The sequence below is a fragment of the Giraffa tippelskirchi genome, chromosome 5 (genome assembly GCF_054371585.1).
Source record: "Giraffa tippelskirchi isolate mGirTip1 chromosome 5, T2T-mGirTip1v1.2.pri, whole genome shotgun sequence".
Classification (NCBI taxonomy): Eukaryota; Metazoa; Chordata; class Mammalia; order Artiodactyla; family Giraffidae; genus Giraffa; species Giraffa tippelskirchi.
In genome coordinates, this window is record NC_137279.1 from 36,242,850 (window position 1) to 36,255,351 (window position 12,502).

The 12,502-nt window shown below is 43.9% G+C and overlaps 1 protein-coding gene across 1 annotated transcript; it reads left to right on the forward strand.

Moving 5' to 3' along the window:
- The first annotated feature begins 5,213 nt into the window (after window positions 1-5,213).
- CORT (cortistatin) lies at window positions 5,214-6,737 on the forward strand. Its single transcript, XM_081489422.1, has 2 exons — window positions 5,214-5,366; window positions 6,452-6,737. The coding sequence occupies exons 1-2, from the start codon at window positions 5,223-5,225 to the stop codon at window positions 6,668-6,670; spliced, it is 363 nt and encodes a 120-aa protein (XP_081345548.1). The 5' UTR covers window positions 5,214-5,222; the 3' UTR covers window positions 6,671-6,737.
- The last annotated feature ends 5,765 nt before the right edge of the window (window positions 6,738-12,502 follow it).

Here is a 12,502-nt window from a genome sequence, read left to right on the forward strand (position 1 = left end):
CCCCAACCAGGGATTGAACCTGGGTTCTTGGCAGGGAAAGCGCTGAATCCTACCCCCTGAGCCAACAGGGAAGTCCACCAATGTTGTTTTTTAAACACATGTCACTTGTGATCATAAGGTAAAAGCGTGGATATTTGGAAATGGTCCTTTTCACTTTTTAAAGGTGATTTTCTTCAGAAACAGTTCATGTGACTTTTCTCTGGCTATTTTGTAATTGTGGTTGGCCACAGTGGATGGAACTTTTGCTTGAGAAGAAAGTCTAACTACTCCTCCAAAACAGTTCAGTGTGCGTCTTCTATTTCAGGTTGTGAGAGGTGATGCTTCCAGGAATCCCAGGTCTGCTGTCTTCTCCTTGGGGTTTCTTAGAGGGCCAGGGCGAGCGTGCCTTTTAACCCATTGGGACAATAGCGGCAAAGAAAAGGGACTGGCATTTACAGAGCCCATTCTGTGTGCCAGGTGCTACTCTAGGTGCTCCATAGAGTATTTCTTCACACACTTTCATGGTATTTTTATTTACTTTAAAATATTGATTTATTTATTTGGCTGCACCAATCTTAGTTGTGGCCCAAAGAAAGTTTAGTTGCGGCATGCGAACTCTTAGTTGAATGGGATCTAGTTCCCTGAGCAGGGATCGAACCCAAACCCTCTGTGTTGGGAATGTGGACTCTTAAGCCACTGGACCACAGGGAAGTCCCTGACCTGTTTATATTTTAGACAAGTAGTCCTACCACACATTCTTCAGGGATTTTAACACAGGGGTGGTCAGACTTTGTAAGGAGTAGCTGGGTGTAACCCTGAGTTCTCAGGAACTGCCTCTTGCCCACTGCATGTTCTGCTCAGTTTAATTTACTCTGGCGTGTTCATGCGATGTCAGTCACCCTTTCCCATTCCATCTTTGCTGACCGTTGGCAGAAAGGAGTTGTAGGGCTCGTTCTCACAGGCTTGCTTCCTTAGAGTCCTGGAAGCTTGTCTGAACTTTGCTGCTAAGTCACTTCAGTCGTGTCCGACTCTTAGCGACCCCGTGGACTGAAGCCTGCCAGGCTCCTCCGTCCATGGGATTTTCCAGGCAAAAGAGTACTGGAGTGGGGTGCCATCACCTTCTCCAGTCTGAACTTTAGACATATTAAACTGTATAACCAGCTGACTGCCATATAAAGCAGCACATGTCTTTGAAATACATGTGGCCTGGTAACATAGTTGGGGCAATTTACATTTATAATGTTTGTCTTCTTTGTTACACCAACTCCTCAAAAAAAGGTGAAATAAAAGATCCTGCATTAATTTTTTATTACTAAATTAACAAACCAGGGAAGTTCCAAAGCATCCCCTTCTATACACAGCAACAGCTGGAATATGCTGGTCGACACTTGTCATATACAGCTGGTACCTCGACACCTAGACGTCTGGGAAAGTGTAATTAGGGCCCGCTTACTGCCTTTACTGAATTGTGGAATCTGTAAAGAACCCTTAGAGGTCATGGAGTCCAGTCTTCTCACCAAGTAGGAAGCCCTTCTACAGCACTGATGACTAAGGTCCCCTAGGCTCTCCTGAACTCCTCAGGTGCAGAGTGCCCTTTCTGTTAATGGACACTAATTGTTGCAAGTTTCTTCTGTGTGTAGAGAAAAGTCTTTCACCTTCTATTTAGGTCCAAGTTCTGCCTTTTAGAAGAAACAATCTCCCTTTTTCAAAATAATCCAGTACTGAGTCCCTTTTAATCCAAGTTCCCATAGTACATCTTTTCAGAAACACACTTTCTTGCATAAAACATTAGATTGTCAGCTCCCTGTGGACAGGCTTTGAAATGGTGATCACTTGGTGCCTTGTGTAGGGCCACACACACACAAATGACAGGTACCCCATGAATACTGGGTCCCTGGAGACTGAGATGAGCGGCGGGGGCACATGGGAGGAGGAACCCTTGCTTGGCTTTCATGGCTCTCACCAGGGATTTCCATTGTTTGTGGTGGGGAACTTTTCCTTATACTGTGGGGAATAAGGACTAAGGACTTGGAGTATCTTCTTTTAAAAAAAATATATTTTTGGCTGTGCTGGTTCTTTGCTGCTGTGTGCAGGCTTTCTCTTGTGGTGGGTGGGCTTCTCATTGCAGTGGCCTCTTGTTGCAGAGCACGGGCTCTCAGGTGCCTGGGCTTCGTTGCTCTGTGGCATCTGGGATCTTCCTGGACCAGCCAACGGACCACCAGCAAAGTCCCAGGATATCTTCTTGGTGACAGTTCCTAATGTGAGTCCTGTTGTGTTTTCCACTTGTGTTAGGTGCTTATCATGATCTTATTTGATTCTCACAATTCTACGATGTAAGCAGTAGGTACTGTTTTTATCCCTATTTTATAGATGAGGAACCTGAGACCCTAGAGAGGTTAATTAAATGGCAAAACCATGATTTTAGTCTAGAGCCCTCACCTTGAAGTACTAAGATATATTACCACCTCCTTGAAAGCAGCCAGTAAGATCACACAAAGCCTTCCCCAGCCTGCAGCTCATAACCTTCCTGTCACACTGAAATTTTACTTTTCTCTCATTGCAGAGCATGTATCCTGCCCCTTAGCGAGGCTGGAACAGCCCCATCAGGGTGGATGGTCTTTGTCCTTCTAGGTAGTACACACTAGATGTTCAGTGTTCAATGAGTTCATGAAACAAAATCTTCAAAATATTCTAAAGCTATAAGAAGCTGGGTGAGCTACCATGATTCTCTCATCTGTAAGAATATCTGAAGTGAAAGTCGCTCAGTCATATCTGACTTTTTGCCACCCCATGGAATATACAGTATATATACAAAATATATAAAAATACACTCAGAGGAAAAAAGTGGGAAAGAACTATATGCACCTCCTTCACGTTTCGTGGCTCAGTCAAGATGGTAGATGACAAACTGGTTCTGCCTCCATTATTTCCCATTAAATTTTTAAAATGTTGTACTGGTTTCAAATTTAAAAGACATGAAAGTGAAGTGGAAGTGAAAGTTGCTCAGTCCTGGCTGACTCTTTGCGACCCCGTGGACCCCATACAGTCCTTGGAATTCTCCAGGCAAGAAGACTGAAGTGGGTAGCCCTTCCCTTCTCCAGGGCACCTTCCCAACCCAGGAATCCAACTGGGGTCTCCTGCATTGCAGGCGGATTCTTTACCAACTGAGCTATCAGGGAAGCCCTAAGAATATCTCAACGTTTTAAAATATCATTTGTAGGAATTAGGCAAAAAAAAAAAATTGGGGGGTACCAAAAAAGGACTAAAGCAAGATGCACTTTATGGCCCACGGTGGGTCATTTGGCTGTGCTGATCTTACCTAGCATCTTAACTAATGTGCAATGCAATGAAATTTTAAGTTGAGATTTCCCTTGTGGAGGGGTGTGAACCAGCACTTTGGAAAACTGAAAGTGTCAACATTCACTTCTGGAACGTGCCATCAGTTCTTTGGTCGCTTTACTTCCCTTTAAAACCTGGCCTCTGATGTCATCTTAGTAGGTTTGTGGTGGATGTTTCTGATTTTCCTAGCTGTCTCAGGTGGAGAGGGTCTGTACATTTGTCTGTGTGATTCTGAACCTGGGACCCACAAGGAGGAACCAGGGGTGGCAGAGACAGCTTGATGTTGTGGATTCTCAGCAGTGGAGCTGTCGTCAGGAGGAGAGGAGACCCTGGGAGCTGGTCAAGTGTAGGGCATTCACTGGACTTCCCTGGGGGTCTAGCGGCTAAGATTTCAGGCTTCCACTGCAGGCAGGGCGGGGCAAGGCGGGGGGAGCGGGCATGGGTCAGGAAAGTGCCACATGCCTCGAGGTGTGGCCAAGAAAAGAAGAATCTATCTGCATTTCCACCTTAATAAGGTGACTGATGCAAAGAGCTGACTCATTGGAAAAGACCCCAATGTTGGGAAGGATTGAGGGCAGGAGGAGAAGAGGGCAACAGAGGATGAGATGGTTGGATGGTATCACCGACTCACTGGACATGAATTTGAGCAAACTCCAGGAGATAGTGAAGGACAGGGAAGCCTGGAGTGCTGCAGTCCATGGGGTGGCAAAGACTTGGACACGACTTAGCAATTGAACGACAGCAAAAGGTGATTTGGGTCCACATCACAGTTCGGGAAAGCCTGGGCCAGAGGACCGTGGCCTGCTGGCAGGGAGGTGGTGCTGGGAGAACCAGCACTTAGTGGCCTGAGCTGGTCTGGTGAGACCAGTGGATGCTCTGAGCGGCTCCCGGAGTCCTCACCATCTCCTTGTTGCTTCTGCCCAAGCTGATTCAGTCGTTCTTTCATTGGGCAAAATTGCAGATTTTAAGTTCCTTTGTTGTTGAAAGTGTTAGTCCCTCAGTCGTGTTTGACTCTTTTTCGACCTCATGGACTGTAGCCCATCAGGCTCCTCCGTCAATGGAATTCTCCAGGTAAGAAGACTGGAGTGGCTTGCCATTCCCTTCTCCAGAGGATCTTCCCAACCCAGGGATCGAACCTGAGTTTCTTGCTTTAGCAGGCAGATTCTTTACCACTAGCACCACTTGGGAAGCAGGTGGTGTTCCTTGTTCAGTTGCTCAGTCATGTCTGACTCTGTGCGACCCCATGGACTGCAGCCCGCCAGGCTTTCCCGTCTTCCACTATCTCCCGGAGTTTACTCAAATTCATGTCCATTGAGTCAGTGATGCCATCCAACCGTCTCATCCCTCACCCCCTTCTCCTGCCCTCAAACTTTCCTAGCATCAGGGTGTTTTCCAGTGAGTTGGCTCTTCTCGTCAGGTGGCCAAAGTATTGGAGCTTCAGCTTCAGCTTCAGTCCTTCCAATGAATATTCAGGTTGATTTCCTTTAGGATTGACTGTTTTCATCACCATAAGCTCCTTATTCAAGGCTAATTTTGTATTATGTTAAATCACTTGGTTTTGTTCTCACGACTTCCTGATTGCTTTGGCATAATTGCGAGGAGGTGGAACTTCTAGGCAAGCGCACGTGCATCCCCAAGTAGGAGCAAATCCACTCTTGACACAGGAAGAGCACTGAGGCTTTAATGAAGGGGTTAAATCCAGTCCTGAAGCACTTTTGTGGGTACTGATTGCTCAGGCTCGTGCGTCACCACTTGAATGTGAGGGGAGAGGGGGTACAGGCTTTAGATAGGCATATATACAAAAAAAAAAAAACAGCTGCAGGTTGAGCTGAAAATAGCCCCCTCAGTCTGCAGAGAAGAGACTCAAGTCCACAAAGCACTGGTTTCAGGGGCTGCCAAGCAGGATGAGCAGCTCCAGAGCTGGAGAGAAGTACCAGCCAGCCTGCAAGATGCTGCCCCTCTGCTTGCTGCTGCCGCTGCTGCTACTGCCCTCTGGGGCCACCACTGCCCTCTCCCCAGAGGGCAGCCTCGCCAGCCACGAGAGCGGGGTGAGTAGTCTGACTCGGCTGCGTGTTCACCCTCTTGTGAACTGTCCCTTCCCTTGGCACATCTGGCCACCCCGTGGATACCCCCTCTTCTCTGTGGCTGAGTGTGTGTACAGGACAGACTGCAGGGCTGGACTTTGCCATGTGCCCCTCAGCTGCCCTGTGCTGTGATGTACACGTAGACCATTGACTCACCATCATCTTCAGTCATTAGGAAACTTGTTAGAAAACGCTGACACTAAGGGGAGCTTCTTCAAGCTAGCGATCTCCATCTGCCAGTCTTTGAAACACGAAGCCACCACACTGGTCTATTGCAGTGCAATCGGTCTACTGCCGCTGCCACTGCGGTGTTAAGTCACACTTACTTGTAGAATCTTAATTTATACATACAGCGCAGGTTCTCACTGGCTTAGATTAATTGACATCATTACATTTTCCATTGTGAGAAGTTGTAACTTTATGAGGTGATTTACTTGTCTTTTTTTTCATTTTGAAAAACTTCCAAGGAAGAGTACATAAAGTTGACCATTAAAAATGGATTTTTCTCTGAAATTAGCAGCTGAGTTCCAGACAAGCCATTCATCATCAGATTACTCCTTAAAGCTTTCTAAGGAGTCTGAAAGGCCAGAATATAATGTCTCAATCTGATCTGTCTTAAAAAGCAATTTGTGGACAGCCAGGAGTAAGACCAGAGATGGAGAGATGGGAAACCAAGTGAAAGGAGCCTCATCTAACTTGGGGGGCTTCTTACCTGCCAGTCACTTGTCAGGGAAAAGGAGACATCTCCCAACCTCTTATAATTAAAAATATTAGGGGCAAAATAAACAGGTTTTTTTCCTTGATTGAATATATTCAAGTTTTTCTTTTCTCTAATTAGAGCAATTCTCTTGAGGTGTTCTCTTAACTTTGCATGCATGCTAAGTCATTTCAGTCATGTCCCTTAACTTTCTCATCCTTTAAATGGAAATTTGGTTTGTTGTTCTGGAGCATCATTTTTTTTTTTTAAAGGAAGGAATTATTATATCTTAATGCTGGCTGAATCAGATGATTGATTTGTCTTTCCTTTGTCCTCTGCTTCTTTTTAAAAGCACATGCAGGAAGTGGCAGAAATAAAGACAAACAGCCTGTTGACTTTCCTTGCGTGGTGGTACGAGTGGGCCTCCCAGGCCAGGGCAGTGCCCTTCATAGGAGGGGAAGCCAGGGAGGTGTCCAAACGGCAGGAAGGCGCACCCCTCCATCAGTCCACGCAGCAAGATAAAACGCCCTGCAAGAATTTCTTCTGGAAGACCTTCTCCTCCTGCAAGTAAAACTCCACCCATAATTACTCGTGCAAAGAAATGTAACAATGCATCTGAATAAAATATATTAAGCAGCTGTGATATTTCTTCTTTGTGCAGTTATCTTCTCTTTCTCATGTAATTTGAAAAGTAGTTTTTATGTAAACTTTATTATTTTTTTTTTTATGTAAACTTTAAAAACACTGACTACTAGATGTCTTGAGTAATTTGGAACCCAAGAGAGTATTTTTATTTATTTTTTACTGAAGTAGAGTAAATAGACTAGTAGTCTACTTACTAGTAAGTAAGTAGACTTACAGTGTTGTGCCAATCTCTGCTGTACAGCAAAGTGACTCATGTATACATACATACATACATATATATATGTATATACATTTTTAAAATATTCTTTTCCATTATGACTTATCCTAGGAAACTGGATATAGTTCCCTGTACTATGGAAGAGAACCTTGTTTATTCATTCTAAATGTAATAGTTTGCATCTACCAACCCTGAACTCCCAGTCCATCCCCCTCCCTCCCCCATCCCCTTGGCAACCACAGGTCTGATCAAAGAAGAGTATTTTTGATAAAGATTTTTGTGGTTTTTGCCATTATTGTCAATGCAGCCATGAGGCTTTCCTTCTACATTCATTATGTGCTTAGAAGTTGTTCTATCCTCATCTTCCTTGCTTTGATTTATAATAGGTGAAAGCTACATATTTAAGTGTTCAGAATAACATTTCAGTTTACTTTGATATAAACTGTCTAATGTAAAAAATATTTCCCTCATATTAAAAGCAATTTTAAACACTGTTCTCAAAGAGCAAAATGATTATTCCTCATATTTTGGCTAAAATTAATTTGAAAACAAATATCATGCTATAATTAAACAGACAACATCATGATGACATGCTTATGAAAGTTCCATTTGAACCTGCTGTTGTAAAATACCCATACTAATTGTAATCAGTAAGTTAATATTGCTATTACAATTCTTATGGATGAGAGCTTCAGGTTTATTTCAAACCAAATAGAGTGAGCAGTGCTACTTCCCAGCCTGTAGCTTGATTGTCTTAACTTCTAATACAAGGACCTCCAGGAAATTCCCTGGTGGTCCAATGGTTAGGACCCTGCCCTTTCACTGCTGAGGGTCTGGGTTCAATCCTTGGGGAAGCAAGATCCTGCAAGCCAGGCCTCAAGGTCAAAGAAAACAGAAAAACAAAACCTGGGACCTGCAGAGTCACAAGATCTGGACTTGGTCTGAGACAGAGACTATGTATTGAAATCTATTATGTATATAAATGTTTTATTTTCCCATTCCTCAATATTTCCCACAGAAGTAAGTGGATGATGGTGAAAGGAGGGGGAGATTCCTTTCTCATTTCTCTTTCTGTGATGTAACACAAAGCAACTGTCAAGCCTCGCGTGGATCAGGATCTGGGTCCGCTCAGATGGAGGTAGGAGTAAACACATGCTCAGGTTCAAACCCTAATCAAATTTTAATCCTCCCCATTAGCCCCGTAATGCTTCCTTGATTACACACATTGTTTACAGCTCTTGAATCCTAGACTCTAAAGAAAACTTCCAGCATGTGGTTTTTTTAGATGCTAAACTTTAAAGCTTAGAGATTCCTACCAGGAGTTAAAGAAAGTTTCTGACGTTCAGGATTACTATCAGGAAACTGGCAAAGGCTGGCATTTGCCAGGATGGCATTGTGAGGATGTTTTCTTCTCTGGACACCCAGGGAGCAGACTCACAAAGTATGACTGCTGACAGTTCCTTTCCGTCTTCCACAGAGCTGAGCTCATATTCGTAATTACTAGCTGAGTGAAGTATAATGCGATGGAAGAGTCTTAATAGCATCCTCATTTTCAAACACAGCAGCTTTCAGGGACCTGTAAGTGGGTCAGCGCACTGGTGGAAGATGCCTACCTGAAAGGCCAGCTGACCTTCAGGATTTAAGATTCTTCTAGAAGAAAAGCATGCTCACTGTCTTTCAGTTTTGCTTAGGGCCATACGTACACATTCCTTAGGATTAGGGATTTTAACTTTATAAAAAAATAAATGTTATCTTTGGCTGCACTGGGTCCTTGTTGCTGTGTGTGAGCTTTCTTTAGTTGCGGCGAGTGAGAGCTACTCTTCATTGTGGTGTCAGGCTTCTCACTGCAGTGGTGTCACCAACAAGAGAGCACTGGTGCCCGGGCTCTAGGGTGGGTGGGCTCAGGAGTTGTGGTGCATGGGCTTAGTTGCCCCATGGTAGGTGGGATCTTCCCAGACCAGGGGTCGAACCTGTGTCCCCTGTACTGGCAGGAGGATTCTTAACCACTGGAGCACAGGGAAAGTCCAGAGATTTTAACTTTTAACTAAGTAATATCTGAAGGAAATGAGGCTACATTAATGGTACCTCCAGGAAATCCATCAAGTTTAAGCCCACCTTAGTTCAGGGGCCTTAGAAAAATGTAAACTGGCATCAACTGCATATTAGACTACATTAACATGTTCATCATTAGTAAACTAGGGTAATTTCCTACCATCAGGTTTTTGGTAGACTTTAATCCTACCTGGTTCAATTCCTGGGTTGGAAAGATCCGCTGGAGAAGGGATAGCCTACCCACTCCAGTATTCTTGGGCTTCCCTTATGGCTCAGCTGGTAAAGAATCTGCCTACAATATGGGAGCCCTGGGTTCGATCCCTGGGTTGGGAAGATCCCCTGGAGAAGGGAAAGGCTACCTACTCCAGTATTCTGGCCTGGAGAATTCCATGGACTGTATAGTCCATGGCATCGCAAAGAGTTGGACGCGACTGAGCGACTTTCATTCATTTGCATTTGTGTAGTTCAGTATAGTCAAATGTGCAGATCTAGGACATCGAGGCCTGGACGGCTGCTAACTCATTCTCTCACATTTGTTTCCAATATTTGTCACCAAAGTAGATCCTTAACTGCTAAGGAAGAACTGATGTGACATAAGCATTCAACAGAAGTCCTTTCATAGTATTTGAATGTCAGGGCTGACAGCAAACCATTTCAGTGGAAACTCAGGCCTGTGAGCTCATGGGGGATACATACACCTTGACCTGACAGCGCTTGCTGAAGGGATCAGTAAAGACAAGGATTTGATCTTGAAGAAATCAGAAGAGGATATGTCATTCAGCTGTTGAAAAGAAGGAGATTAGAAAGAATGAGGCAAAGACACTGGGCAACCCCATTTCTAGCTTCTCATAACTTTAATAAAAATTAACACTAATTTATCCTTTTTGTCTATAATTAAATAGTTAAGTGATAAAAGATACACATTCTGTTCTTATCAAAATAATTGTAAGTTGGGACTTCCCTGGTGGTCAACTGGCTAAGACTCCACGCTCCCATTGCAGGGGGCCTGGGTTCAATCCCTGCTCAGGAAACTAGATCCCACATGCTGCAGCTGAGTTCGCATGCCACAGCTAAAAGATCCTGTGTGCCGCAACTAAGACCTGGCATAGCCAGATAAATAAATAAATAAACTATTTCAAAAATAACTGTAGGCTGGAGAAAAGCTAGAATTTTCATGGTGATAGTTCCTGTAACATGGTGTTAGAATACTGAAGAAAATCTCATAGCTCTGCAGTAACCTGTTGGTTACTTCCGTGTATTGATAATCGTGGAAGTGCTGTCTGACTTAGTTTGACCAAACAGCCAACGTTAAGGATGTGCAATCTGAAAATTCAGTGCATTTCCTGGGGAGGAGGGGATCTGTTCCCTTTACTGGGGGCTTCCTGACAGGGCAGAGGACCTCACTCTGTCAGCTGTGTAGCAGATTCAGGCAGTGGATATTTGGAGTAAATAATTTCCAAGGTCCTTAAAAACCTCAAGTAATATAAGACAGCCAAAATAACTTAAGGCAAAATACAACAAAATAGGAGAAGAAATGCTGAAGGCAAAAAAAAAAAAGATAATAAAAGTTAATTAGGAAATTAAAAAATCTGGTGAGTAAAGGCACATTAATAATTCTTGTAACTAATGTATTTTTTAACAGACTACTATTCTTTTATTCCTTTCTTTCTGGAAAATGAAAAATCCATTAGTTTTTTTTCATTTTGCTTTTACCCAGAAATTAAAGGTTGGTAAGTGGTAATTAGCACGGCTCCTGTCAAAGCCAATTGCCTAATGGGGACCGACATTTGACTTGAGTCGAAAGAATGGAATATGGCTAATGTAGAGTTCATTAGTCCCAGCTGCTTTCTTTAACAGTCTTTCCTCCTAACATGGGCTGTGCCCTGCTCCCTCTCTCTCTCCTATTTTTAGACTATTGCTCTGCTGCTAGGTTCTATTCTAGAAGGCCTGGAGGCACAGTGGTGTAGGGGAGGTAAGTGGTACCTGGGGCAAAATAACTTTTGACTCTTCTTTTGGTCTAGGGTTTGCAGAATAAGGTCTCTATTCCCACCCACCTCTCTCTGGCCCTGGGGAGATGAAAGGGAACCATTCCCTCTACATCGCTGGGCTGGTACTATGCTCTTCCTCATACTTGTTGTTCAGTCGCTCAGTCTTGTCTGACTCTTCGCCACCCCATGGACTGCAGCACGCCAGGCTTCCCTGTCCTTCACCATCTCCCAAAGCTTGCTCAAACTCATGTCTACTGAGTCGGTGATATCATCCAATTTCCTTTCATTTAATTTAACCCCTTCCACCTTGAGGCCTTAGGCTAACCTTTCATTTTTGGAAACTGTCCCATAAGGTTAGACTCCATGTGGGTTGGTCTCGTTCCAAAGGCCAAAGTACTTTTTCTTTTCTCCTATGCAGCTGAGATGCTCAGTAGGTTTGTTTCTAATACAGAAGACCAATACCAACACCCAGCCCATCAACTAAAGCTCTACCGTGTATTTGGTGGAAATAATTGAAGAAAACATTTTTCAATCGGTAGGGCAAAGATGGAGTTGCTGATGTAATTGGTGAATAGAGATAATTGCTGATACAATTATTAAATAGAGATGCTGTTCTACTATTTCTGGAACCCAGGCTTCCTTTGCTTCTGTGCTAACTATAGTGTTCACAAGGCTAATTCACTTCTTTTACACTATCAGCACAAGGACTACATTTAGAAATCTTTTAGCAATCATGTTGCAAACATATTAGGTCTTTTCCATTTGGAGCTGAGTTCAACTTATTATTTTGGTATTAACAAAACAAAATAATAGGGAAGGACAGGGAAGCCAGGTGTGCTGCAGTCCATGGGGTCGCAGAGTCAGACACAACTGAGTGACTGAATCACAAATTAACAAAACCAGTGATCTGGATGTACAGTAGAAGAGTATGTAGACTTAAGAGAAAATACAAGTAAGTGGAAAGAACACCAGGACTGCAACCAGAAGACCTAGGAATTCCTGGTGGTACAGTAATTAAGACTCTGTGCTTTCACTGCCAAGGGCCCAGGTTCAATCCCTGGCTGGGGAACTAAGATCCCACAAGCTGGGTGGTATGGCCAAACAAACCCAAAACCCCAAACCAAAATAAAGCCAAAAGACCTGCCTTTGAACCCTGGCCCTCCAATTAGCCTTGTGACATGAGGCAAGTCACTGATCCTTCTTGGGCATGACTTTGCTCGTACAAAATGAGATGACATGCCACACCCTCTTTAGCTCACTTAAGTTTCGAAGCTCCACTTGGCACAGAGCTGACTGCAAACTGCAATAAAAATCCTCAACTGGCATTACTGCCCCTCCAGGGGCATTTTGAGAACCTGGGGGCTCTTGTCAGCTGTCTCAGTACCTGGAGGCTGCTACTGACACTGAATGGGTGGGATGGGAGGTAGGCTGCTAGTCTTCCTGCAAAGCCCAGGACAGTTCAACATAGTGAATTATCATCCCACATCCCACGTGTCTTCCC